At 39.9% G+C, this 24261-nt stretch overlaps 3 protein-coding genes and 1 non-coding gene across 6 annotated transcripts; 2 read left to right on the forward strand and 2 right to left on the reverse strand.

Annotated features, from left to right (window-relative positions):
* The first annotated feature begins 1247 nt into the window (after window positions 1–1247).
* On the forward strand, window positions 1248–1319 carry trnat-cgu (transfer RNA threonine (anticodon CGU)). The gene has a single exon. It is a non-coding gene; the product is annotated as a tRNA-Thr (tRNA).
* Window positions 1320–4521: 3202 nt separating this feature from the next.
* pla2g10 (phospholipase A2 group X) lies at window positions 4522–10876 on the reverse strand. The gene is made up of 5 exons (XM_072369565.1): window positions 10806–10876; window positions 6665–6726; window positions 5887–6055; window positions 5086–5192; window positions 4522–4726 (listed from the first exon to the last, which is right to left on the reverse strand). Exons 1-5 carry the CDS (start codon window positions 10874–10876, stop codon window positions 4578–4580), a joined length of 558 nt encoding a protein of 185 aa, XP_072225666.1. The 3' UTR covers window positions 4522–4577.
* zc3h7a (zinc finger CCCH-type containing 7A) lies at window positions 10098–22580 on the forward strand. Of its 3 annotated transcripts, none has more exons than XM_072368248.1 (23): window positions 10098–10232; window positions 11427–11556; window positions 13477–13516; window positions 13642–13845; window positions 14879–15037; window positions 16009–16089; window positions 16298–16351; window positions 16440–16479; window positions 16566–16903; window positions 16995–17247; window positions 17385–17413; window positions 17518–17659; window positions 17798–17956; window positions 18163–18368; window positions 19879–19979; window positions 20101–20282; window positions 20393–20466; window positions 20644–20780; window positions 20872–20977; window positions 21059–21167; window positions 21256–21389; window positions 21636–21799; window positions 21878–22580. In XM_072368248.1, the coding sequence occupies exons 2-23, from the start codon at window positions 11489–11491 to the stop codon at window positions 22065–22067; spliced, it is 2970 nt and encodes a 989-aa protein (XP_072224349.1). In that variant the 5' UTR covers window positions 10098–10232; window positions 11427–11488; the 3' UTR covers window positions 22068–22580. The 3 variants fall into 3 exon arrangements, with proteins under 3 accessions (XP_072224349.1, XP_072224348.1, XP_072224350.1); XM_072368247.1 differs by having other exon boundaries at window positions 11453–11556; XM_072368249.1 differs by having other exon boundaries at window positions 11453–11556; window positions 20647–20780.
* Window positions 21982–24085, reverse strand: rmi2 (RecQ mediated genome instability 2). Its single transcript, XM_072368250.1, has 2 exons — window positions 23693–24085; window positions 21982–23108 (listed from the first exon to the last, which is right to left on the reverse strand). Exons 1-2 carry the CDS (start codon window positions 23979–23981, stop codon window positions 22957–22959), a joined length of 441 nt encoding a protein of 146 aa, XP_072224351.1. The 5' UTR covers window positions 23982–24085; the 3' UTR covers window positions 21982–22956.
* Between the last annotated feature and the right edge of the window lie 176 nt (window positions 24086–24261).

Raw genomic sequence — 24261 nt, forward strand, 5'->3', positions numbered from 1 at the left:
ATTGTTTTTCTCAGGTTATTGTTGGGTTCATGGTAAAATAATGATATGATAATAATCATAATAATAATGATAATAAACATCTTGTGATGTCATTAATGACACTGAAAGCCCCTCAAGCAGTTCATAATCCCTTAGATTATATGTCCAATATGAATCCAAAATCAATATATATCACTTCCCCTAATAGTAGTTAGACAGTAACCACAAATGATATGATCTGTTCAAGAGAACCCTGCTCTTTGTCTGAATGCTGCAAAAAAAATTGCAATAGACAGGACAAGGTGAATACTCCACATCTATGATTTTCCTGCTAACTCATTCCCCATGGAAAACAGTCTGATTCATTTTGCAAACTGCCTCCGGGATGTCAGGAGTATAAAAGAAAAGAAAAGAATGAACAGGGGGAAAAAAGCTGCACAGTCAGACATTCATCTTTGTTGTTTTGGAAAGCAAGTCAGTTGAAAGATGCGGTCAAGCTTCATGCTTGTTGTACTGGTAAGAAATTCATTCCAATCAACCTATTTTAGAAGATGGATGGATGGATGGATGGATGGATGGATGGATGGATGGATGGGCATTTTAGGAGATGTTTTAGGAGATGTCTCGTTATTTTTCATGAGCCCCTATATACATTTTCTGTGTATCTATAGGGCAGTGCCTCATCGTTTACCAAACAAATAATTATATCTATTTCAGCAGAAATCGATTTTTGTAATAAATCAGTAAAACGGGGAAATGAAATACAAAAATAATCATAGAACAACATATCCCTCATGATTTATGGCGTAACTCTTATTAAATTGAATGTGTCCCTGGATTAAAAAAACAGACTACTGCCCATGCACGGAACACTACTGCTAACTAATTGCCCCATATACGCGCTCACATCTTTGCCTGTTATTCTCAAGAAGAGCAACCTTAAACTAACTGACATAGTAAATGGAAAAACGGAAGTAAAAACTTTTGTCTTTGTCGGTCCATTTGCCAAACACCAGCAGTGGGAGAGCAGAGACCTCTACCTGTAGGAGCCTGCAAGTCTTCAAATATACACGCTACTCTGATATTGTAGACACCAGCCTCCCCTTGTGGCCGAATTATAGTATATTCATACTAAATAGCTCATTATGTTTTAAAGGCAGTATAAAATGGAAGTATTTGTATAGTTTGCCTCATAAAAACCGTAGAACAGACGCCGTCTTTGTATCAGTCTTTTTTTTTTAAAGGAAAGATGGAATCAGCGCAGCGCAGGCGCGGTGGCCAAGTGGTAAGGCGTCGGTCTCGTAAACCGAAGATCGCGGGTTCGAACCCCGTCCGTGCCTTTTGAGAGGTGGTTTGTATTTGACAACACCATAATGAAAACCTAAATATGCATTGTGATGGTCTGAATAAATCATATATGTGCAGAATAATGTTCTATAATGTGCATGCAACAGGGTGGCATTATGCATAACGACAGATATTACACCCAACTCATGCTGTGAAATGTTCTTCTGGAACAAAATCTACACAGTATCCTACATGTGTTTTCAAATATCATACTGTGATCATTTTCCCACAATAATATCTTCTCAACTGGCACTGATCTTGTAGACTAGTGCAGTTTCCTGGGTAACGCAGCATCCTGCAGCATCAATGATTCATATCTGGCGGTGCAGTCCCATCACATTCTATTTCATAGCATGACCCCTGATAAACTGAATCGTGATGATAGGAAGAGAACAACGGGAACGTATTGGTTTTTACAGCGAACTTAGCAGGGTCTATAGCATATGACTGCGGGTCGATGTCTCAACTATATTCACTGTGAAATGACAGAATCTCTGTCTATGAAGTATATTCTTCTGAAATCTATTCTACTGAAATCAATGCAAAACAAAAGCTTGTTTCATGTTGTAATACAGAGATGTGGTCAGGTGTTTTTTTTAACAATTGGCACTTTGATGGCCAAAGGTTTTTTAGCTGATGATCAAAGAATGGCCAACAGTCAATGTGCAGTCAAGGCAATTGTGACTGATACCTGAGCTCAAGTTAAAGACATTCACTTTAAAAGAAATGTTTCCATAATCTAATAACGTAAAATAAGAACATATTGCATTATTTTATAATTTATTTCCTACCCAGAAGGTAGGAAGAGTGTTTGACAGATGATTTAATGTTTTCCAAATCTAGAACTAGTTCAAAATAGCTGTACATCATCACAGATGTACTGTATACTGAAAAGGTATATATACTGTAGCTGACTAAGCTTAATGATACATTCTCACCATAGTGTGAATTACTGCGCCTCATTATATTCCCTTCAACAAGATTTGAAAACCAATTATCAGCCCTCTTCTAAATGCTTCTGCTTCTTACAACTGATATCTAAAATCCAAATATAGTTATATGCTTTAAAGATCAGATGTTTAATACCCTATTCCCCTGTATTTTGGTCGGACAGGTGCGGGTGTGTGTATGTTGCAGGCTCAGGCAGAAATATTCCAACAAGGAGCCCCAGTAACTTTCTGACTCTCATCCTTCTCTGAGCCGGTTACAGAGGCAGAGTTAGAGCACTTGTTTCACTTGTGAAACAGCACAATACAGAAAACGTGCAGCCTAAAGCTGAATAAAATTAAACAGAATACTGTCATTTCTTGTTTTGTTTAGAATGATTAGATAAAGGCTGACAGTGCCCACAGCATTCAATTACACTCCAGTTTGTGAATGCAAACAGAGTTGGTGCAATCTTTTTTTTGTTTTGTTGGATCAGTTCGATAGATCTTACAGTCATCTTGACCTATTCTTTGTAAACTGAATAATCTGAACTCAAATAAAATTTTCATGCAGTAAATTCAAGATTTTGTAACCCATCCTGTTTTATGTATCACGTGTCATTTAGAGGTCGTACCTATTTTCCTAAACAGAAATCTCATGACAAGGTCATATATTTGAAAATCGAGGATGCGCTCATTCATTGTGACAATCTGTCATGTTTATTCAATAACAACACTTTCAATTTGTAGTGTTCCAATCAAAAGAAAAGATTCAATAGAATAACTGAAGGGCTCTACAGACAGACCTTAAAGACTAAAATGTAAGCACAGAAAGGTGTAGATAGATTTTTCAAAGAAGATTGATCCTGCATGACATAATTTGTGATGAAGCCACAGAGCAGAAAGTAAGAGATCATAAAGTGTGGTTAATCAAGGTTAATCAAGACAGCAGTAACAGAAGCAAATAGAGTGCTGCATCATATCATATCCTAGCTGCCAAAAAACGGCAGTGCAGCAAAATCTTTCACTGCAGAACCATTAAATTTGTCTTTTAATTTGCAGAGGAAAAAAACAATACCACGGATCTTTGAATCACCAGAGACTTCTTTCAGCTCAGAACAGAATTCCAAGCAGAGGTCGAGCACAATCAGGTGAGTGTCTGTGGGATTTGACCCAAATACTGACTTTCAGTCCCAGACTAAGGATGCTGAACCAAGACATCATCTCCCGTTTCAGTCCACATTTGTAAGCAGAGCCCTCCTTAAACACAGAAGCTGTGTTTCCTGAGTGAACTCAGTGGTGAACTCAGTGTAAGTGCTAATCAGAATCTGGAAGGCTTTAGAATTCACATAGTGATCCTGTTTACTGGACATCAGAGTGGGATGAGTCATAGATACTACTGTTATCTCTATTTTTAACTCATCTAAATCAGTAACAAAGTAAAACTCATTGTTTGACTGTGTGTCCTTGGGCTTGGTTATAACAAGGGTGCCACCTACAGGTGAATATCTATTCTTCAACAAACTGGTTGATGTGCTGCTGGTTTGACACTGCAATGTCTCTCCTGCTATGGGAACGGTTTTACATGTTGAAAGGTTTGTTTAGGTTCTGAGGAGAAAAAAGAAGCTACGGAAAGCCAAAGAGGTTCTGTACATGTGATCGTAACATTAAGACGAAATGAGATCACCTGATAGAGATTCATTGAATATAATGTCATTAGAAAGTTATTGCTCAACACTGTGATCATACTGTGAAACTGTTCAAACCTTAAAAGGAGCAGAATAGTGAAGCGCAGACACACGTTTTTACAGTTCCACCTCATTGCTGCTGACTGAAGTAATCTGAGTCACAGCAGACTTTAAATAGAAAAGCAAAGAAACCCCATATATTTATTAGCTCACCAACTTTCCAATTACTTTAAAAAAAAATCCCAATGAAAGAAACAGTCATAAACAGTGCAAGAGCACAGAGAGGTCAACTGAGAGCTGTACAGCAGGCACAGCCCTGCGCAGCATCATACAAAAGTAGCGCTGTGAGGGCTGAACTTACTGAGGAGCATTTGACCATCAAGCAGAACCTTGACTGTGCTCATTTGAACAGAGGAATCAAGTTACCTCTCTCTGTAATCTTCAGTGCTTTCCAGACGGTCGAGACATATTTGTCAAAAACACTGGAGATTTAAAAAGAAAAAAAAAAAAGAAAACTGATAAGAATAGTATTAACAATATATATATATATATTAAACAGCATGTATGCACTGCTATTATTTAATTTTCTTGTTTTTTTCTTTAAAGGCACACAAGACATGAAAATGTGTTTATTGCATCAATAAATATTACACATAGGGTGCTCATGGCCACATAAGAAATCTGGCCACAGGGCATACTTCCGATTAAAAGGTGCTTTTCTCAAACACTTGGCTGCCTCTCTGTCACACTTGCACAGCAACTTCTCACATTTGTCCTTCAAATCATCTGTAATGAAGATCAAAGAAGTCTTTTCTTAGTGATTGGCTGAAATGAGAATGTTAACAGGATATTTCATAGAAACTCTCAATGCAATACTTGCAAAGTCTTAACTGAGAGGGCTAATAGCTATAATATTATTTGTATTAATTCGCTCCTGACTGGTTCTTTCCTCAGAACGTAAACCAGCTAATTTTTAACTATATCAATCATTACTGCTGGTACTGTTCATAATCAGTACATTTTGCCATGTACAGGCATCTAAAAGAGCACTAAAATGTGTTGCCTGCTACATAGAGTTTCATATCTATGTATATAGTTCAGCAGCTGTCAAACTTCTGAAAAAACAAAAATCTAAAATGTATTACCACACTCAGCTTTCTTGTCCTCGCACGTCCACTGATACTGGTCTGTTTTGGTTTGGCAGCCAAGAAGTTCTGCATCTCCATAGCAGCAATCGTGCCTGTGGCAACACCTACAGCACAGAAAGATGAACAACTTGATAAATGTGTTATTTTGAATGTTTTGCTCCGTCTAGAGTAGACAGGGTCGAGAGAGCAGAAGGTAGGTGGTCACTGAACACCACAGCTATGTTAAAAGCAGGGCAGGATCACCACATGGGATTTCACAACGAATCGTTTGCAGTTAGTTGGTTTTAAGAGGGTGCGATGTCTTATGGTGAAAAGGGAAAAGAAGGAGACAGTAATTAGGATTTGGGTGTGGAATTCTTGGAGCTATTTCAAAGTGCTTGGTGGACCATGTGAGTCTGCTGAATTTGAACTGCCTCCTTCTATCCCATCGCACAGCATTTGTGGTCCAGTCAACCCAGTCAGGCATGGAAACTGTGCATACACATCTGGATGACGGATGACTGAGAATAGCCGAGGGCAACCAAGAGGAGGAAATAATGTGTACACACTATCCCTGGAGTGAGAGGGCTAAACTAACTAAAGCCTTCCGAATTATATCCTTTGCTAAACGTAATGTATAGGTGGCTCGGATATTCATATATAATCAGCTGATTGTCTGCAATTTGGTGCAAACTATCATTGGGTGTCAAGGTGTAGTATTATAGGAATAAAAGTAAAAACCAGGCTTTACATTTATGTTTTTTTTTACATCAGGAGTATGATTACATTCCTCAGTGTAACCAGTCTGCCTTGTCTCACCAGTCTGCCTTGTCTCTGGGCCAGCCTTGACCCCCCAGCCCACAGTAGCATCCATAGAGCATATAGGCCAAAGCAGATCTCCCTGTGCTGCATTTGATGGCTCCCGCCAGCTCAAGTAGCCCTCTTTTAGTCCTCTGGGAACTGCGTGCTGCCACAGGGGCTACAGCCACTGAAAAGAGAAATAAACAACCCAAGAGGAAGAACAAACTTATCTTTCCCAACATAGTCAAGTCTAACAGAATTTGTTATATGGTTTTCCACACAGCAGATGAACACAACGAAAAGCATTTCAGAGAAGCAGACGTAAACTTAAAAATCAAAAGTCTCACAAAGGCAGCTTTGAATTACTGGCTGGCTTTATTTGTAAAGTGTTCCTGTATTTTTGCCATTGTCTTGCATATGTCTAGCCACATTCTGATTGCTCCTAATAAATAAGAAACCATTGTGTTGCCACACTGAAACCCACAGAGACCCCTCTCTATAATAGCAAGCACTTAGATGAGTTTACTCTTAAGTCTAATTAACATTGAAAAGCAACACTAAACACCTAAACATCACATCATTACTGAAATGCTGCACAAGCAGACTAAATAATAGGGCAAACATAACAAAACTCGCCTGCTCCATTTAAAATCTCACTAAATTATTGTGTCTGGGAACAGGACTCAAGGCTCTTACAGTACCTGCGCTGACTCCCTCTGTGTTCTCTAAATAATTTCTTCAGTCTGCTGCTGCCTCATTAACTGGAGCTCTACTTCAAAGTAAACAATCAACTTACCAGATAACAGGAGAAGTAGACGGTAAAAATCCATTGTGGCATGCAACAGGCAGCTGAACCATCTGGGAGCAGCAAGAGGTGGAGAGAAGACTTTTAAGAAGACTGCTTCAGTAATCTCATAAGCGTCCCCATTGGCCACAGCTTAATCCAGTGTTTGTGAATCGGAGCACCCCCTACAGGATACAGCCCACTGACTTGTCTTGGTTCTCTTAGGGCAGTGTTTCTCAATTCCGGTCCTCATGACCCACTGCCCTGCATGTTTTCAATGTTTCCCTCCTCCACCACACCTGATTCAAATGAATGGCTCCTTATCAGGCCACTGCAGAGCTTGATGATGAGCTGATCATTTGAATCAGGTGTGGTGGAGGAGGGAAACATTGAAAACATGCAGGGCAGTGGGTCATGAGGACCGGAATTGAGAAACACTGTCTTAGGGTGCTTGTGTGTGTTAGCATTTGGCACATTTAAGCCATCTCTTTTGACATCTTGTCAGAAAGTATCACAAAACTGTTTCAGTCATCTACCAACTGAAGCTCAAGTCTTTACCCACGACTGAGTAAAGAATTTCAGGTTGTGCTATCGATCCTAAAATTAAAAAAAAAACTGTGATGCCGAACAGGAGAAATGTGCACGTTTTTCTCTGGTTTGAAGTTTAACTAGACAAAAAAATAAAAAATTGACATGCTTGCTGTTGTAGCCTGTAGTAGTTTGAACAGTAAATCGTGAGAATATAAAAGTACAAGGAGTTCACATTCCCTGCTGTTAAAGTTCTGCTTGCCTACAGTGTTGCTATTCATGAAAATGTTAACTTTTTAAGTGCTCAGTAAGATCAGCAAATCCACTTTAACAGTGAATATTGCCACTTACACATAGTATTAGTGGTTGTATAAAGATTCTTCTATAACACAAGATGCATGTTATATATTTGTTGTATTGCCTAAGTGGCTTCTTATGTATTGTGTGGCATTCTCTGTGTCCATGGTGGTTTAGGAAGGAAACTTATTGACATTCACAATAGACAGGAAGTCAGTTTGTTTTAAAGCTTGAAGTGTTCTGAATCTAACCCCAGATTTATATTTCATGCATAAAATGTATAATTGAAGTTGGAAATCAGATCAATTCAGGCAGGATAACTATCCAAAATGAGGTTAAGAGTGGATTTTTGCTCTTACAGTAAATATTCCGTAACTGTTACTGTTGCATGAAGCTCCAGTTCCTCGCAACAAATTCCAACCAGACTAAAAATGTACAACGATTCTACTTTAATGATACATACTTTCTTCCTGTCACGATAAATGCTCCTCATGTTTTTCACTTGAAGATAAACAAGTCACTGTGGTGAACAGAGCAGGCCTTCACTCCATAAAACAAGCTCTCAGCAGCACATATTGTCGCCGTCAGAATGATTCACGGAGCAGCACTCCGGGTGCCGAAGTTTAACCGCACAAATTGCTCAGCTGATACATTTCAGACTTGATGCAGACATGGCATGAAATGTGTTGCGTCCTGTCATCTCTTTTCAACGTGTTTTCTGAAAGTAGATCTACGGCTCTGTTTTGTTTGACTCAGTTGTCATCTCTATTGTGGTAATGTCGGGGCAGCTTGACACAGTTTAGATTTTGATAAGTAGGGATGTAAAGTAACCTTTGCAGGATGTACCCTGCCTCTCACCCAGTAGGCTCCAGCCCCCCTGAATTGGAATAAGCAGGTATAGAAAATGGAGGGATGGATGGGATGTAAAGTATTTTCTTTCTTTTTTTTTCATGATGCTTCAGTAAAATGTGAGATAAGCGCCTCCTCCTGGATGTTGCTACATCTGCCAGCATCATGAGTCACATCCCTTCCTGCACATCTGATCCTTCTCAAACTAATTCAAATCCACTAAGATCCATTAAGATCTTATCAGGCCAAACGGACTGAAGTGATATCTGATATCTTCAAACTATCATCTTTTTTTTTAAGCAATCAAAGGGCAGACTCAGTCTCAGGCTGAGAAATATACAGAAGATGTTGAGATTTAAGGAAGAAAAAAAAGGCTCTGGAGTCCACAGAAACATCTGTCAAAGATGATGTGGTTTTTTTAAATAGATTTGACATTTTACACATTCCTCAGAAAAAAACGGAGACATGATTTGAGGAAACAATTTTCTGTGGAACCAGGGGATCATTTTACTTCAACATTTCAATAAAAATGATTGAACTGTTTGTTATCAGGCCAGATGGAAGTCTGCGGCTGAACTTCCTGAATCAGATGTTATTTCAGCTGAATGTTAGAGAACAAAGGGGTGTCAGGAAATCACAGCAAATAAAAACTGGGATAAGAATACAAGGTATGTCCTCTCAGAAAAATGTGTCGTTGTCCAGCGTGATCACATTTTACCACTTTTATCACCCTACACAAAATGCAATCAGAACTAGATGAAATTAAAATGAATTAATGATGAATAAATAAGGTTTTTTCCCCATTGTTGCCATAAAACCAGCACCACTTGCCACTCCTGTCACTAGCATCCTTTGATTTGTATATACATATATATACAGTTCTGTGTAAGAGCGTTTTTTTTTTTCACATCAATAAGACTTTAGGATGCATTTATAAACTTTATAGATATGTATCATCATTCATAATGCGATGGAGAAAAAAAAACAAAGAGTACTCAGGGCTCATCTAAGCAGTCTGCTGAGAAATTTTATTGACAGTCTCAACTGAAACATGTCACCATAGCACCATACAAGGACATTATATTTATTCGATATGACTGTATATGTATTTTATATAACATATATATGACATTTCTGACATCAGTTGTGATATGTTAGAACAGTGTCCTACTTATAAGGACTGAAGCTATATAGTGGTTGTAATATGAACTATAACCCAGGGCTCAGATTCTTCTTTCAAACACTGTTGTCAACTTGAAGTACATAATGGATATGCATCATGTGTTGTTACTATTGAAGGCATCTATTCTTTGGTCTAAAACTGAATATCTGGACTGGAAATATGTGCCACTGTAATTCATATTTTAAAGAAGATTGCTGGGTTGGTGATGAGAGGAGTTGTCATTATTTCGGGATTAAATGTCTAATATTAACATACTTTCATATTAGTACATATTCCTGCATCACTTCCATGAAAAAAAACCAAAACAATAAAACAGATATTATGGCGATTGGGACATCGGAATTTGATCAGCTCAAACTGCCACAATGTAAAGCATAAAATCAAAGGACTAAGAATGAAATATATCTATCTAATTGTGTTGAACATAAGAATAAAATTGAATAGATATATTTCATTCTTAGTCCTTTGATAATATATATATTATGATTGTTTTAGAAGTTTGCTAAAATATATCTAAAAGCTGTTTTTCTTTGTACCTTGATCGCCTGTAGAGGACAGCATACCAAAAGTATCAATGAGTGCGATCCTTCATGTCAGAGAGGAAGAAGCAAAGGGCGGCCTTCAACGACAGCTCAAGCTAAGTTCTTTTAGCTAAAGCGAAAAATCCCCTTCCTTACAATTCTTTACCGACTTAAGGCTTGTCTGGAATAAGGAGCCATTCATGTAAGTGTCTTCATTAATAACAGTTCAATATTTCTGTCTCATGTCCTCGATATCAGCCAGGAACTAAACGCGCACAGTTCGCTATTGTTTGCGTTGAGGAACTAGTTTAACTTGGACATGCCTATGCTTTGTTAGGTCCTGTCTACTTCCTAGAAACTTAGACGGTAACATCTTGTTGCCAGTTAAGTCAGTGTGTTTCCAACACCTGGACGAAAACTGTTGTATTTCCTCAGAATGATTACGTGGCTGTACAGAAATCGCTGACATTTGCTAGCAGACCCAAATGATGGCTAACAAGAAATATAGTCGATGGTCCCTAACAGCGTATAACACACGTGCGCTAAATATCGTGCCTCCATTATCGGACAGCTAACAAAACTTAAGTTGACATATATGTGTAGACGTGCCAGTTTAGCAACAAAATTCGTCATATACTAAAATGTCGCTAGGATAACTGTCCTAATAGGAGGGGCGCAACCACCTAAAGCTAACAACACCACCTTTGAGACACTGTAAACCAGATCCTCCTCTGCCAGATTAAAAAAAAATAATAATTTGAATAAAAATAATCACCGTAACACAATTTGCCAGAAGTTACCGATGAGCACATACGGCTGACAGCTTGATTTGGCGGGTTTATTCATTGTGACTGTAATAAGTCATCTCAAAACACCAGAAATACCTGTTAATATGTTTTATATATGAAGGTTATTCCGTGTTTGACAGCCCTCCCGAAATGAACAACTTTTAATGGTATGCGACAATATCCCTGCTTTTATAAAAACGCAAAAGGAAAAGAAAAGAAAAAGTGCTGGCTAAAACCATAGCGTTGTTGTCCGATAATGGATCTTTAATATTTAGATGGAAAGTTTAACATCAACTTTGTCGCCCGGACAGTGTAACATGTCATTTAGTTTAAGGCTGACGCTCATCCTTGTGCTAACTTTCATAACTCTCGAGCTAATAGAAACTGCTTTGCCTTATTTCCGGAACTACATGTGTGTCGTCATTGCTACTCGCGTGAAACTGGGTGAAGCTTCTGGGAACATGAATTAGTTGGTCTGTTAACCTTTAATGAAGGAGCTGTCACTGAACCAGTGCGCCAGTCTTCTCATGTTATTAAATGATAAGAAAGAAGTATTTTTGTGCCACATTTTTTTGTTGTTGTAAAATATTTTCTTTCTACCTCTGAAGGTAAATATGATACTGTGTCATCTCAGGTGCTGTCTGAAGAGAGGACATTAACACACGCAAACATGTCTGGAGCGTGTCGGGACAGAAGGACCCGCTGGCAGGAGATTCAGAAAGGCCTGCAATTTATTCAGTAAGTGTGTGTTAGTTCACTGTTTAGCGATTCAATTCAATGCAAATATGTTTTGCCATATAGAGTTTCACCTGTTAGCAAGTCAGTCCGCAGAAGATGAAATTGACAGTTATTTTGATTATTTATAGGCCACCTTTGCCTAAAATAAATATCTTTCAGTTACTCAGTGCTTCTCATCGTCGAACCTGATAGAATATAGTGAATTAGATGTTGAAACAAAGTGAGAGCTGGCCACTTAACAAGTGGACAGAAGAAGTAGCATCATGCTCAGCGTTGAAAGCAGACCCCTGTCCTGTTATGATGACCACAGTTTGAATAGTTTTCACTTCTTCCTGATGCGTCACACATCACATGACGATGTTTGGTGCAAAGAAAGAAAAAAAATACAGGGTTTGGAGCCCTGGTTATGAGAGTTTAATAGTTTGTAAAAAAAAAAAATCTGACACAAGATAAACACATTTCCTTGTTGATAATGAGCAGTAGAAAAGAAATCATGTTCTTGAACCCTTTGCCAAAATAACATTTTTGGTCTACCACAAGTTCATTGTTCTGATCAGCTGTCAGACAGCTGATTACTGGCTATACTTCAGATGTATTTGTAATGTGGGAAGTCACTGCTGGGCCATGAAACATAATGCTGTATTTCTTCTTATCTGATAGGGCCCTTTGTTCGTGAAACAAAAGCGATACTTAAAATACTCCAGTGCACATCATTGCTGTGTCATGGGTTGTCAAGCTGGCCTAAGATCACAAAGTTAAAAAGCGTGTGCTGGCACATTGTATTACATAATACAGACCGTAGATCCTTCTCTGATTCTGCAAATGGATCACAGAGAGACAGCAAGACATGTTCAAGGAATTCTATTTGAAGACAATTTTTCTGCTTGCTGGTCAGTGTTGCGAGCGTTGAGTTCATTGTATGGTTAAGCAGGGAACCGGTTTTAATGTAAAGTTAGCGCTGGATTGCTCTCTGATTGCTTGGTTTGCTGTTAGGAGAGCTCAGCATACCTCAAAGTACGATCATCTAAAATGTAGCACTCCCATATTCCAGAGTGCACAAGAGGAAAAACAACTTTACATGCCAGTGGCAGCTGAACCTGAACCAGCATGAGGAAAGAGCTTTTCCGTCATGATGTTTAACGGCACAACCTTTTAATAGGTTTGTGCAACAAATCAGTTGACCTGTTTAACATTGCATCAGAAGATCGCCTGCTGGGAGTTTGAAGTGTGGTAGTAGCTGTAGCTCTGTGATATCTGTAATTGAATTTCCAGGCCAGTGAGTCGCAACATATGGTTGATTTTCAAAAGACATTTTGCAACATGACATCTGTAAGAGAGAAATGATTGCATTTCCGTGGCAGTCATTGTTATGTAGTTTGACTCAATGGCTCATAAAAGTAATATGATATTCTGCTTAGGAGCGAGAAATACTGTCAATTTGGAAATGTATGCAATACTTTTAATTAATTATTGATTATGGCTGGTGGCTTAGGGAAGGGACTTTTTTTTTTTTTGACTCTGTGGCTGTAAGTCAGTACATACATTACATGCACACACTGAAACCAATTATACACAAAACACACCTACACACCTTCCTGTCCCCGTGTGTTTCAAATTGAGGTTTTTACATTGCTATACGTAACATAGTATCAATGTTCACTCACTGGCAAACCTTATTAAGTTAGTGAAAACGACACATAACGACCGTGTCTCTAGCTTTAAGACGTAGTTGTTGCTGGTTTAAAGAAAGTGACGGACTGGTTGATTTAGTTACAGGGACCCTTTGTACTTGATAAGAGTTTATGAGCCCCGAATCTTCCTAAACTTCAACCAAGGTTATCATTACTCATTCAGTTGAGTCATTTTAACCAGCAGATACTTTGAAAGTTTGCCACCTAACGTCTTTTTTGTTTGTTTCAGATCAACCCTTCCTTTTCCAGGGACTCAAGAGCAATATGAGGTGAGCTTTGTACATTTGATCACCTTTGATCTTCCATCAATCTTTCTGTTTCTCAGTCCGACACAAAGTGTGAGTACGGGAAGGTGTTTTAGATTCTAAGTGGTTTTGTTCTTCTGAACTCGCAGGTGTTCATTAAGGAACTTGTGTGGAATCTGTTTGGAGAAGGAAATGACGTGTTTAAAGAAGGGGAATGGACTAAATCTATTGAGATGTACACTGAAGCACTGAGTATAGCAGATTACGCCGACTCGGAGGACATCTGCGTTCCAATAGGTTTGTTGGAAAAGCTGTATGCAAATCGGGCTGCGGCGTACCTTAATATTGTTCCGGTAAGTACGAGCTGTCCATCACACCGATAAACAGTCACTTTTGATTACCTTCTCTCCTTGAATGCACAGTTCACATTTGCATTAAAAATGACATCACTTCTGGTTGAAGTCCCAGAAGGGTTAGGGTTTGTATTGTGTAAAACAAGGAAATTACCTGACATTGACAAATAGCCTATTTCCAGTTAGACCATCTTGTTTAGCCCGAGGACAGCCCGCTCTATTTGACAGGGTGGCATGCACGAAACTTTTCTTTTGTAGCAGGAACTTTTTTTATTGTTAAACCAGCATCCCACCATTAAATTATAACCGTATCTATCCGTTTATGACTTGTTTGTTGGGCTGTTAGTTTCCCCCTCTTTGACAGCACATCAGAGATTTTAAATTTCTGTGTTGTTCTGTTGAAGCAGAAGCTTTGGCTTTGGCAAACTAAGTAATTGATTGGATAGAACAAAGTGTTGATTTGAAGCCACGTTTTGTCACCAGTAATATGGTTTTTACTTTTTCTATCCTTCCAAGTTTTCAGTCTCTCAAAGCTCATGTCTGTGCACTAAATATGAATCTAAAGTCAGCCCTTAGAAATCACCACAAAGGACCAGAAACATGGGGCAATTGGTGCTGTGTCAATACTGGAAAAAACCCCAGTTCAAATCATTAATAAAGGTCACTAATTAACATATTGTGGATTGGAATACATGTATTTTGGTAGCTGTTAAATTCTGTTTATAGAATTCATTCAGAGTTCCCCTGAAAGCATTGTTTTAGAATAAAAGATATACTAAATCTTCTACGAATTATATGATAAACTGAGTTCCAATGAAAGAAAAACAACATCTTTGATTAGGAAAAGTTGATGCTCTCAGAAGAAATTTCAGTTCTTCGTTCCAAATCCTTTTGCATGGCAGTAAAAACACTTTGTCGTCTGAGGGAGACACACCTATACTGACTCGGATAAACAAACACATAACGTCAAGTTGTGATGAAAGAAAACGCTGAGTTGAGAAGCATTTCTAACGCTTTTGTTTTCATTCGTAAGGGACTGTATGACCAAGCACTAGAAGACTGTGAAAAGGCTCTCAAGTTAAATGAGGGGAACTACAAAGCGCTGTACAGAAAAGCTAAAGCCTTGAAAGAGATGGGGAGACATCAAGAGGCCTATGAGGCTGTTGCCAAATGTTCTCTAGCAGTGCCTCAGGTAAGGACTACGTTTTTTTTTTTTTTTTTTTTTTTAGAAATGGAAGAACAATGTCATTCATGTCACCTGCAGCCATACTTCATCACTGAGCTGTGACTCTGGCATGTGTAGACTGGATGTCTTAGACTTGTTTATCCCTTTGAAAGTGCTTTTCCCTTTGAAACCTCATGTGAAGTGAGAACGCTTTAACATGTTCTCATTTTCCGAACTCATGACCGATGGTCATTTCCTCTAAAAGGTTTAGATGTGGGTAAAGGCAACTACAGTAAAAGTTGAAGATTTAAGCTCTTTATTTCCCATTTCTAGTTTCCTCAATGGGTAAAAGATAAGGATTTTATTGGACAGTGACAGTTCTATGAAATGACTATTTCAAACATAAGTTTTATGAAGCTTTTTTCATGGAGTAACCTTAGACCTTTAATGGGATAAAAGATTAATTCAGCATTAAACTTTGAAATGTAAGAAACTTCCTCCAGGCCACCTTTGTCACAATTTAAGAATCACGTTTAATTCATGCTGTACCAATAAATTAAATTTTTTCCTACAAGCATTCACCTACACTTATATATTCACATATATATGAATTTATAAAGCTGTGTGTTTAGCAGCTAAGACGCTCTGCTTCATGATTTTTAGCATCTAAAATGTGTTGTCATTAGGATTTTATTCAGCTGATGAGAATAACTGTTTTAAATAAAACAATTAGGCTTGCTTCCTCTGTAAAAATTCTGCAGAATATCTAAAATGAGTGCCGCACGCCCCTCTGTAGAAGAAGAAATCAGTGTTTGGATAGTAGAAACTAAACATTTGCACGTGGGTTGCTCAATCTATTTGTCAGCCATAAATAGCCCTGGATGATCTGCCCCAGTAGTGACGACATGTTGGAAACACTCCGTTGATATTCTGATAACTGCATTTAGGGCGGTTTGTGCAGAGTTAGTTTAACACCATCTTTTGTTTTGTTTGACCAGGATTCCAACGTCACGCAGCTGACGCAGGACCTTGCCAAAATTTTAGGGTTGAAAATCCGTAAAGCATATGTGAGAAGTAAGGTATGTATTATGATGCAAACTGCAACAAGTGAGAAGCAGTTAAACCCTGGAAGTCGTCTTCTACGTGTTATAGTTGATGTTGTGAAAGGTTGAAAGCTAATCGTCTGGATTTGTGGCTTTTCAAAATGAAGGAATGTTCTTATAACTGATGGCTGCCTTAACTTTACACTGAGTACAGTAAGTTATTCCTTTATTCTTTTCTGAAAAGCCTGCCTTGAATGTTATGCGGGGATCAAGTTATCAAGATGCACCAGGTGACAAAGTGAGCAACATTTCCAACACAACATAATGTATCGCCAATGTGTAAGAAGAATAAGAATTATTGATCTGTGAGGATTCTTTATTTCCAGTTTTCTCATGGCTCAGTTTCAGTTGAAGATATAGAAATCGGTAGGTTTTTATCTTTAAGAAACTTTGATTCGCCCCTCTAAGGGATGCACAGCGTGAGTCTCTCACCTTGTTTTTCTGTGTTTTAGAAGTGCCTCAGTTGAGCCAGGATAACAGTGTTTTGGCTCCAGCTCCAATCCAACCTCCAGTGGCAGTGCACTCGCCTCTAAATGACTCGGTGGTGGATGAACTTTCTCACAGCAACAGCATCTTATCTGTAACCCTGTCTGAGCCCCCGGGCTTCGAGTCTGTCCCTCTGTCTGTGTCTGCACCCACGTCTGTCCCACTTCCCGCGCTCACATATGTAAACGGGTGCCGAACCAGCAAGCCTGGCCCAAATCTAGAACCTAGTCAAGATTTTGATGCGGATATCATTGGGGACGACCTAGATGATTTACTGGACCAAGCCGGCCCTGAATCAGCCATGGTTAGTGAGCAGATGTGACCGGACCGGCTCATTGGTGAATAAAATGTGACACCTGAGCAGAGGTGTAATCTGTCCTTCTCTCTTCCACCAGGACATTCCCACTGTGAAAGGGCCTCTTCCTTTGCCAACCAGTATTGCCTCGGGCAGTTCAATGTCCAGTCCATTCCTGATGCCATCACACATAAACCCATTTCTCCACAGTGGTTCCCAGCAGTGCACTGTCACACTGCCGCCTCTGTATCACAAATTGGGTTCTAGTACTTATTTTGGTATGGACACTTTTAACCCAATGCCCCCACCACTGGACTCTCTGGATAGTCTCACCATATCAGACTATAAAACAGGTAAGTTACTATACCCCCCCCCCTGGGATGGTCATGAGGCCCGACTTTAGTTCAGATCAACATTAGTGGAGATAAAACTCACAATATCACATGGAATAAGTTATTTCTTTTGTTTCTTCCCACTGCCAAAACTTCAGATTATGCACAGAGTCCCTTCATTCCACAGGTAATTTAAAAAATGTTATTATTATTCTATCAATAATGTTAAGCAAATGATGGCTTAGACTTAGTTTCAGTCTCTTATTGTGTGAAATGTCTTCTTGAATGCAGATCAACAATGATGCCCCAATGGGGATGGCAGTGGGTATGCCTGATGTGAAGGGCCCCCCTGCTGCTGTGGATTTAGCAAAGAACCCCTTAGCTGAAACGCATGAATTCAAACAAGCCTGCTCAATGTGCTACGTCAAAACTGGTGAGGAATATCTGTGGACGTTCAGTCATGTGTTTGCCTACTCCTCGCTCTGCAGTGGCCTGGAACTGGCTGCCGCCTTAAGATGAGGAAGAGGTGCTCCATGTAAAATGTTTTTTTTTCATTCATTTGTATCCACAGGACCTGGAGTGTTGGATTACACACTTCACACAGAAGAGCATAAATGCAAAAAGGATGTATTACTCGGCAGAATCAAGCATTCACCAGACAAAACATGGAAGCTCATTCGACCCAGACCAACAAAAACACAATATGTGGGACCTTATTACATTTGCAAAGGTGACTTCTTTACCCTAAATGTGTAGATTCTGTTCAAAGATATTGTTCCATTTGTCTTTATGGAGTGTATGTACAGTTAAATATTAAACATCAAGACGAGCTGTTACAGCACATTTTGTCTTTTTTTCTCCCGACACGATGAAATCTTTGCTCTCTCAAGTCTCGGACCCAGAGCAAACACTAAAATGTGGCCTTACCTGTTTCAGAGGTGGCTGTTGGAAAAGACTGCCTCTACCCTGGCCACTGCACATTTGCATACTGCCAGGAGGAGATTGATGTCTGGACTCTGGAGCGGAAGGGGTTTATCTCCAGAGAATTGCTTTTCGATCCTTTTGGGCAACATTCTAACGTCAGGCTGACTGTCTCAAAGATCTTGCAGGAGCATCGTGGTATATTCATGTTTCTCTGTGGGGTGAGTATTTCAGCCGCTTTACCCAAGCTGCTCTGACGCTGAAGTGTGGTGGTGTGCCGTCAAAGTGCAAGGCGCGGTTTTAACTTGAGCTCCTTCAGAAAAGAGCAGCGTTGGAGATGAGACTCAATCATTTGGACCCACACATATCAGCAGTTAAACATTTCTTGACTGCTGAGACCTTCAGATCTTGCTCTGTCTGCGTTCAGTGTGGCCTTTATCAGGTGGGTCTGCAGCCGAGTCGGATGCCAGATGATTCAAGCTGCATTTCAAGGATGTTCCACCTCAGCACCCTGAAAAGCCTTCAGCACGTCTTTCTGTTTGGGATCAGTCTGGTGAATGGGGAAAGATATGAGCGGCATCATGTGTCTGAGCTCAGAGAAATGAGCCTGCATTCATCACGGTGCCTTCTTCACAGCGTATTCATCAGTAAATGCCAGTTTACAGGGGTGGGAGGTTTTGATGATCTTGATATGTTGATATTGGCTGCACTCACAGGACACACTATTAGTCTTTGAGGTTTAACTGGTTTTGTCACCGTGTCGGAGAACAAACAGCATCTAGTAGCACAACATTGTGACTGAATGTGTGTTATTACTGCAAATCAACTACATTAGTGAGATCTCTTTAGTGGCTCATTAAACTACAACTTCCTGTACAAGATTCAGAGATGATGCAGGTCTGTTTATCTTTGTGTTTTGCTTTGTATGTGAATGACTTCATTAGGCTGATGTGTGCAGCTTCTATGCTGTCTGTGGTGGAAGGGCTTTTATAATAATTCCTGTAAAGAGAAAATGGTTCCTTTCTGGGTGATTTTTTAATTTTTTTTTGGAAACCACCTCAGCTCTGTCTGTGAAGCATAAAAACATCAGGAATCAGGTCCCCATGAGTAAAGCATTAGGATTAGATAAGTTATTCCCCTTTTCCCCTTGCCTCCTTAATAACTACCAGTTTGTTTTGCATGTTCTTGTGAAATGTGCCTCAGCCTTACTGTTAAGGCCTCATTACTGTTTGTTTGCATCTAAGACTCAAACTGTGAGCTTTTAAAACTACACACTATTGCTAAAAGATGTTTTAGCCAAATATGCCTTTGCCTTTTAAATGTTTTAAAGTTTGTGCTAAAAAAAGGTCTAGATCTTACACAGCTGCCATCCTGTATCATTTCAAGGCAGATAAAGCAAGCTGAAGCACAGAGAAATATTATGTTCACATCTTAACCAAACTGACTCGTCCTGAATAGATTTGTTTTTCTTCCAGGAAAGATTGTGCGGTTATTAAAGAATAAGTGATTTCTCAGTCATCAGAACAAAATAAGGCAAAAAAAACCCGACTGTTTACACAGAAATAAAATCTGCCTTGTCAACCTGATGCAGTATAACATACATAACTTACATATAAACGATGCTGCTATTAACCTTTGCTATTAATGTCCACCTTGTGTTTTTCTCCTGTCATCACAATAAGACATTGTCAGTGCCTGTTTTCTACATTTCAATACGTGTTTGTTATGCAGGTTTGCTTTGACCACAAGCCCAGAATAATCAGCAAAACCAACAAAGATGACCCTTCGCTTTGTTCTCACCCGGTGACTAAGCATGACTTTGAGGAACATAAGTGAGTCCGCCTGCATTTAAGCAGTTTCTACTTTTACCATAACGCTTATTAGGAATATTCTGGTAGTACTTGAAATTGGAAAAACTGAATTGGGACTTTTCTGTTTGCGTTTGTCTTTTAGGTGCCTGGTCCACATTTTGAAGGACAATACTGTCCGCTATTCAAAAATCCGATCCTTGAGTCCCCAGAGCCAGCTGGACCTTTGTCGCCATGAGGTCCGCTATGGCTGTGTGAGAGAGGATGACTGCTTCTATGCCCACAGCCTCATCGAGCTGAAAGTCTGGATGATGCAGCACGAGCTCGGTAAGGCTGCTTCATGACCATACCAGATGTGCATCTGAAATGGGGTTGTTCTCAAACGCTGTTTAGTTTCCCAGAGGACTGTTATTATTAGATTTTCCTTCATCATGCAGGTATCTCCCACGAAAGTATTGTCCAAGAGGCCAAAAAGTTTTGGAATGCAACAGCTTCATTGCAAGGAGCTCAGGTAAGACGTACCTTCACTGCTTTAGCACTGGTGCAGCAGGTAGTGCTTTCTCAACACATTTAAGCATCATTTCAGCATTTCACTCACAGATTGCTCACATGTACCTTTTTTTTTTTACTTGGATTATAATGGCCCTTGCAAGTTTGTATTCAAATACTAACCCTCAAAACTTGTCAGCAGCTTTCCAGTGTCCAGAGGAGGTTCGGTCCTCCAAATCTGAAGATGATGTTTGTTTGTGGCCAGTGCTGGAGAAACGGCCAACTAAGTGAAGCTGACAAAAACAAGAAGTATTGCTCAGCCAAGGCAAGACATACGTGAGTATTTGGATATCTTTTTGAATACGTGAATTCTTTTTTTTTAAAACAATTATTGACCACTAAGTCAGTGTGTGACTTTCTGTTTTAGGTGGGCAAAAGACAGGCGGACAGTGCTTGTAAGTTCTCTTGAAAGGAAAAAGTGGACACCAGTACGACCACTTCCAACCAAAAAGCCCATCCCATCTCAGTTTGAGGTACACGTCCAACATTTTAACGTCCCGGTAACATCAAACACTTTTTCCTTCTCTAACCATTTGTTTTGCGGCCTGTTTTAGATTTGCATGCACGTGATGGCTGGCAAGAAGTGTCAGTACATTGGAAATTGCACATTTGCTCACAGCATAGAAGAAAGAGACCTTTGGACCTACATGAAGGAAAACAACAGTGAGTTTTACCAAGGAGACTGGCTCTCTTGCTCGGTGGAATTTCATTAGTAGATGATGCGGTGCGCTCATTTTATGCCCTTATCTAGTTCCAGATATGGATCAGCTTTACGAACAGTGGCTGCAGTCTCAGAAGCCTGGCTGGGGTGAGGAGCCATTCAATAACTCTGTCAGGGAGAACGGCAAACAGATTCACATGCCGACAGACTATGCTGAGGAAGTGGTGAGTTGAGAGGCCAGAAAATATGCCTTCTTCAGCACGCTTACGCACAGGAGCCATGTTTGAACTGGCTTGGGAATTTAATGTCAAATCTATGACGAAGAACTGACCACTTAACTTGGCTTGCATGACGTGAATTGCTCTGAAATGTACTTCCACAGTTTGACTCCTAAATTTGCATTAAAAAGTACTGGTGCCTGAGGTTAATTATTAGGAAGACGAATTTCTGTTTTTTTTTTTTTTTTTAAGGCTGGTAATCATTGTTGGCTGTGTGGTAAAAACTGCAACAGTGAGAAGCAGTGGCAGCAGCATATCACGTCAGAAAAACACAAAGACAGAGTTTTCAACTCGGAGGATGATCAGAACTGCTGGCAGTACAGATTTCCCACAGGCACTTTCAAAGTTTGTGAGAGGTAAGCTTATCCGAATCCACAAATGGTCTTTTTCAGTAGTTTTTCCTCTTCTTCATGTTTGATCTCATGCCTTCGCAGATTCCTCAAAGGCACATGCACGGAGGATGACTTGTGTAAGCTGGCACACGGGGAGCAGGAGCTCAAGGAGTGGATGGAGCGCAGGGAATTCCTTTTGATGAAACTTGCCAAAGCCAGAAAAGATCATCTTATAGCACCAAACGACAATGACTTTGGAAAATACAGTTTTCTCCTTAAAGACATTAAATAATGATGTGCTGACAATAATTCGTGCTCCGTTGCAAATAATGCAGTATTCGGTCTCGAGTCGGGTCCTTAAGGACCTCTGCTGAGCACAGGAAGTAGCCTGATCACAGCATGATTTTACAGGGGGGGGCACACAGGACCGTCCCTCTGATTGGTGGCTGGTTTTCTCTGATCCAAACTGCAGAGCGTTATCATTATTGGCAAATCTTCAGTGTGCAACACTGAATGCTTCGTTCAGTACAACACCTGATAATGAAGATGAATAGCATGTGTACACCCTGATCAGAGACATGTTCAGATACTCAACAGTTGACAAAAAAAAAACTACTTTCTTTTCACAAGCAGTTTGTATATGTTAATGACCTTTTCCACTTTAAGTATGAAACTACTTGACTTGAGAGTTCGGTTGACATCCTTTTGTTTTAATCAGTCAACATAGGTCATTCTCACTTTCCATTTATCTAATAGTGTTACCAGTGTAATGGGCACCCAACCAAATAAAGCTTCTTTTCTTTTTTTTTTAAATCTATTAAAACCGCTTTGTTTTAACACTTTCATATAAAGGCAGCTCTCATTCACAGGGAAACACAACATCTGGTTTAAATAAGTCACAGAAAGGATGATGAACCTTTCCCTACTGTGCACAAGTAAAAATATTCCTAAGGCACTGCATGTTTGAACTCCAACAGCCATGCAGCAGCTCCACCTCCTCCATACAAAAAAACAGGAGCCACGCAGACGTCACTCTTGTGATAGAAGTCGTCGTCTCTTTTGTATACTAACACCAAGACACAGGCTTGGCATCTAGGAAGATCTGGAATTTGGTCCTTTTGCGATTGTCTCGTCACTAAATCGCAGTAACATGAGCAGCAGCTCCACCTGCAGCTCCACAGTCAGACCAGCAGCTCCTGCAGGTCCTCCACCTCCAGCTTCCACATTCTCCTGTGAAGTACAGCGAGCACAGAGAGGTCCGCTATCTTTACTGCCCGGATGACTGGCTCTGGGGAGACGGACTGGATCACTCCCATCACCATGACGTATTTGCCTGCAAAAACAGCAGCAACGATGGTCACTTTTTGTAGTCGGAACTACAGCAGTGCTTCAAAAGCATTGTCAAGCTTGTAAATTTGCTCTGTTATTCCGTTCATATCTGTATGGTGTTACTGCTGGTCACAAGACACGATTCAAGCACTAAAATCGACTGGTTGCACTAAAAAGAATTCTATGACCCCTGCTTTTGTGGTCAGATATTCAGAAAAAAGGCTCATGGCACATGTTCTTGAATATCAAAATTCATTTAACCTTCAAAAACAGACATTTGAATAAAGAATTTCTTTGCTGATTGCTTTACAATTGTTGCTAGAATTGGACTCCAACACAATAATAGAATTTTTTATTTTTTTATACTTTGTAAAATATAGAATAAAAGTTTGAATGATTATCAACAACCAAATGTTTAATTGCTCGAGCTGAAATTGTATTTCCTGGGTCTCAGTGGATTTGGAGACTTTCCTGAAAGATTAATCGATTGATTGATAAAGTCTAAGCACTAATGTGAAGCTTGGAGAGTTGGATCGTAGTAAACAAAGACAAAACAAAGCCAGGCTTTAAATGTGTGGATGTTTTTACCTTGGGCCAAACACGGTTTCCCTCTGGGGATGTTGTCAACGCCCTGAACAGTAAAAGTTCCCGTCTCATCCATCAGCAGCACGGTGTTTCTCTCCTGCTGGACTTCCATCACTGTCCCCTGCATCCACACCAGTGAGACCCGCAGAGAGCGACCCCGGCCCGCTCTGATGACACATCCTTCCCCGCTGCTGGCGGCGCCCCGGGTCCCTGCCGCCCTCAGCTGACCGGACAACACTTTAACAGGCGGCGGACGCTTCCGGTCAGCGTCTGCTTTATCCACTTTGGACATTACCGACGAAAATGAGAGCCGCAGACTTCACACGATGGAGCACGGCATGGGACGCTATCATTTTACACGACCCGCCAACTTTTCAGCTTCAAACGGAAGTTGTATGCGTTGGGTTTCCGGGAGCACCAATATCCGGTCCAGGAATTTCCAAAGTAGAAGCTCTATACTTGAACGTTGTTTTTTGCGTTAAATGCAGATATTATAGAGGCACTAGATATACAATTCTTTTTGAGTTGGCAAAAATACCTAATTATGTAAAAAACAAAACGGTACCGTGCTC

Source organism: Leuresthes tenuis, unplaced genomic scaffold, assembly GCF_036924035.1.
Source record: "Leuresthes tenuis unplaced genomic scaffold, fLeuTen1.0.hap1 SCAF_17, whole genome shotgun sequence".
Classification (NCBI taxonomy): domain Eukaryota; kingdom Metazoa; phylum Chordata; class Actinopteri; order Atheriniformes; family Atherinopsidae; genus Leuresthes; species Leuresthes tenuis.